General features: G+C 55.2%; 1 protein-coding gene across 2 annotated transcripts in view; it reads right to left on the reverse strand.

Moving 5' to 3' along the window:
* The window catches only part of Scyl1 (SCY1 like pseudokinase 1), a 13593-nt gene extending 10105 nt beyond the window's left edge, over nt 1-3488 (reverse strand). For both annotated transcript variants that reach the window (XM_021207759.2, XM_029543813.1), the window contains exons 1-5: nt 3295-3488; nt 2802-2942; nt 2281-2630; nt 1801-1891; nt 1548-1703 (exon numbers count right to left, since the gene is read on the reverse strand). In XM_021207759.2, the coding sequence (XP_021063418.1) occupies nt 1548-1703; nt 1801-1891; nt 2281-2630; nt 2802-2942; nt 3295-3405 (849 nt within the window). In that variant the 5' untranslated portion in view covers nt 3406-3488. The remainder of the gene's footprint in view (nt 1-1547; nt 1704-1800; nt 1892-2280; nt 2631-2801; nt 2943-3294) is intronic.
* Nucleotides 3489-4002: the final 514 nt, after the last annotated feature.

A 4002-nucleotide genomic window follows, 5' to 3' on the forward strand; every position in this document is an offset into this window, starting at 1 on the left:
AAGGAAAGGAAAGGAAAGGAAAGGAAAGGAAAGGAAAGGAAAGGAAAGGAAAGGAAAGGAAAGGAAAGGAAAGGAAAGATACTGGTCTTCCTGATTCACCCCAACACTGCACTCTGCTCCTCTGAGGTCTGCCACCGTACTGCCCAGCTCCTGATTCTGTGTTCCCTCCATCAGCTGGGTCACAGCAGAGCCGCGGCTCTTTGTCGCCATGTCACCAAGAGCTGCTGGGTGCTGTTGACTCTCTCTCCCTTGCACTGACACAGATGCTGAGACTCAGAGGTGCTCTTCTGTCTCTAGGGACCATCTTTCCCGAGTAACCTTCCAGATGGCTCCTACCTTGAGTCTTTCAGGTCCTGGCACAATTCTCTAAGGGACCCTCAGACACTGGGTCATTTTCCTCCCAGCACTGACTTAGGGAGCACAGGTTTTCTCAGGAACATTTCCTGTCCCTCTCCTGTAATGAGAGCTCACAAAGGTAAGGACCTGTTTGTTTGCTCCGTGCTGGGTCCTGGAGGGCAGGTCTGACTCTCCTTCCTCCCCAGCACCCTGTGTGGCACCCATGAGGAACAGAGCAGCAATGCAAGTATGAAGTGACTGGTAGGTCGTTGCTGAGTGACAGGGGAGTCATCAAGCACCTGCCATGTGCTCACCTGTACACAGCAGCCCGCACTATCCGCCCCCACCATGAGTGGATTCAACAACCAGACAGCAAAACTATCAGGAAAGAAAGCGCTGCCTGTACCACATATGTACAGCCTACTTTTTCTTGCCATAGTTTGTCCAAATATCATGATATAGTAACTATTTACACGGGACATGTACTACCTAAGGTGCTAGTAAGTTATCTACAGATAACTTAAAGAATACAGGAGGGGGTCGGGTAATGGTTCAGTGGGTAAAAGTACTTGCTGTACAAATATGAGGAACTGAGTTCAAATCCCCAGCATCCATGTAAAAAGCTGAGCCTAGCCCAACACACCTGTAGCCCCACAGCTACGGAGATGGAGACGGAAGGCTCCAGCCTGCGTGAGACCCTAAGTACTGGGGATCAGGCAGCAAGGGACAGAGCAGGATACCTGATCCTCTCCTCTGGCCTCTGCACATTTGCACATAGGCAAGTCCACATCCTCACACATGTATATATTACCACACACATACATACACACGAACACACGATTATGGAAGGATATAAATTATATGCAAATACATTGAAGATGAGAACAGCTGCCAACCCTCAGGAACCCTAAAGCCGATCCCCCCATGCTGGTCGGTTCTCACACCTAGGCAGATAGAATCTCAACTGAGGAAATGCCTCTGTCAGATTGCCTGTAGCCAAATCTGTCGGGGACATTTTCATGATTAGTGATGGATGTGGGAGGGTCCAGTCCACTGTGGGCAGTACCACTCTTGGGCAGGTGGTCCTAGTTTGTATAAAAAAGCAAACTAGAGTAAACCAGTGAGCTGCATGCTTGTGTCCACACAATCCAAATGTGAGACGCCAAAACGTAGGTGGGAGGTCCTGACAAGGAATCCCAGCATGGCCTCACCTGAATCTCCTCCAGGAAGAGGTTGGTCTCAACAAAGCGGTTGCTCATGAAGCCACCAGGTGCCCGGCAGTTCTGCAGGAAGCGGGCCGGGTTGGGACGTACTTTGGGGTTAGCTCCCACCAGTTCACAGTAATGGGTCACCAGGGATTTGGGGATCTGTAAGAGAAGGTTTTGTGTCAAGGAAAGAATAATGGGTGGGTGGCAAGAAAGAAGGGCCTAGGACAGAGGAGGCAGGCAGAGCCTGGGCACTTACCTTCCCAGGGTTGCGCAGGGCAGCTGCCCGAGGTAGAGACCCATTGAAAACTTCCCAGATGAGGCAGCCCAGGCGCCACATGTCTGCTGACCTGTGCGGTAACCCAGAGCTGTTCAGGGCTCCCCAGAACATGCCTCCAACCTGCTTTAGGTCCCAATCACCCGCTGCATCACAGACCCTGGCTGCGTCCCTGAACTGACCCCTCAGCCCCAAAGAGTTTGTTTCATTAGCCCCACTTAACAAAGACACCAAAGCTCAGAGAAACACAGACAGCTGCCTCCAACACACAGCTTTCAAATCCAGAAGAACTGAACACCTAAAAACTCTGTCCCTCTTAACCAACCACCTCCTCCTGAGATCCTGCTTCCCCTGCCAGGCAGGCAGCAAGGGCCAGGGGATTCCCAGCTAGACTAGGGGTCGCGAGGGTCCAGGGGTCGCCAGTGCAGGGCAGATCAAGGTACAGTGACCTCAGGCACCCACCACTTCTCTTTGACTGTTCTGCTACTGTTATCAGCCAACTCCGGGGGATCATACTGCTCAAGCTCGGGGATCCCCTTGCTGGGTGGTCCCCCGCCGTTGCCCTGTGCTGAGTACATGTAGTCCAGACCCCCAAGTTTCCACTCGCCGGCCCTGTCCACAAACACAGCGGCCATGCAGACATTATTGTGGATGAGGTTGCAGTCGTTGACCAGGAAGCTAAGGGCTTTCACGATCTGGTGTAACCCCCATGACAGCTCCTGCTCCTTCAGGCCACCTGCTTCTGCTCGTGCCTTGAGGTATGTTCCCAGCGGGGTCACAGCCTCCGTCACGATGTGGAGGCACTTTTCTGTCTGAGTAAGAAAAGGGGTATCAGGGCACAGTTCCAGAAGAGGAAGGGGAGATGAGGGGACAGGTCAGGGAAAGAGGTAGTGGAGAAGATACCAAATCTGAAGGTGCTGAAGCACTTGGGTACAAAGTGAGGGCCTGAGGAGAGTAAGATGGGCAGATCGGGCGACAGGTACCTCCAACCCATCGATATAGGCCAGGATGTTGGGGTGTCGGAGAGTTTTGAGGCGTTTGAAGGCAGCTTTGGCCACCTGGGTCTGCTCTTCAGCTCCAGGTTTCACATCATACACGAAGATGGACACCGCGCTGCCTGTGGCCTGGTGGAGGACAGAGCAACCTGAGGGGCGCGGGTCAGGTGATCTCCCCAACCTGCCTGGGCTACAGCAGCTCCGAGCCCGTCTCCAGAACAGAAGGGAAGGGACTCCAGCCAGTCTCGCCCCAGGACAGCCCTTAAGGAGCTAGCCAGGCCCACGTGACCCCCGTCCGGTTTGCTCGTCCGTCCCTCGGTCCTTCCGCCCGCCACGTCGTCACTGCTCGCCCCACTCCCCAGCCCGTTGCCGGGATTCTTGGTCGCCGCCACGTCAGGCCCGGCGCGACACAGCGAAGCCGGTATACAGACTAGGAAAGGCCGAGGTCGGCCGCGGCCTTCGGAGCAGCGGAGTATCTCACCTTTTTGCGGCCTCGGTGCAGAATCCAGGGCCCGGGCGGCCCGCCTTCGGGGGGCTCAGGGCTCAGTTCGAACGGGAAGTCCCGGACCGGGTCCCGGGCAAAGAACCACATCGTCGCCGCCGCCAAGGGCTCGGGAGCCTCCACTCCGGGTCCTCCGGCCGCCCGAGCCGGGGCGGGGCGGGGCGAGGGCGGAGCCAGTCTGGTCTGTGGGCGGGACTTGAGTCGGGGCGGGTCTCTAGGGTGGGGCCTTGCGGGAGTGAGGCGGGGCTGAAGGCAGGCCTCCCTGGGCGGGGCGGAGTGTGGCGGGAGGGGTGAGCCAAGATGGTCATCTGGATGCTCCGAACTTGTGGCCTTGTTATAGATAGAAAAATTGAGTGTGATGGAGAGTAATGAATGCAACCGTTGTAGAATGAAGAGGGGAGGGGTTCAGGAAGTGAGCGTAACAATAGAGCCTATCTAAACCTGGAGGGGCAGGGGTGGAAAGAGATGGGGAGATAGAAAAGAAAGGCTACTAGTATCCAGGCATGGTGGTGCATGCCTTTAATCCCAGCACTCAGGAGGCAGAGACAGGCGGATTTGTGAGTTCGGGGCCAGCCTGGTCTACAAAGTGAGTTCTAGGACAGCCAGAGCTACTCAGGGAAACCCTGTCTCAGAAAAAAAAAAAAAGGCTACTAGTGGCAGTGAGATGGAAAAGTAATAGTAGTGAGG

This window comes from Mus pahari, chromosome 1 (genome assembly GCF_900095145.1).
Source record: "Mus pahari chromosome 1, PAHARI_EIJ_v1.1, whole genome shotgun sequence".
Taxonomy (NCBI): domain Eukaryota; kingdom Metazoa; phylum Chordata; class Mammalia; order Rodentia; family Muridae; genus Mus; species Mus pahari.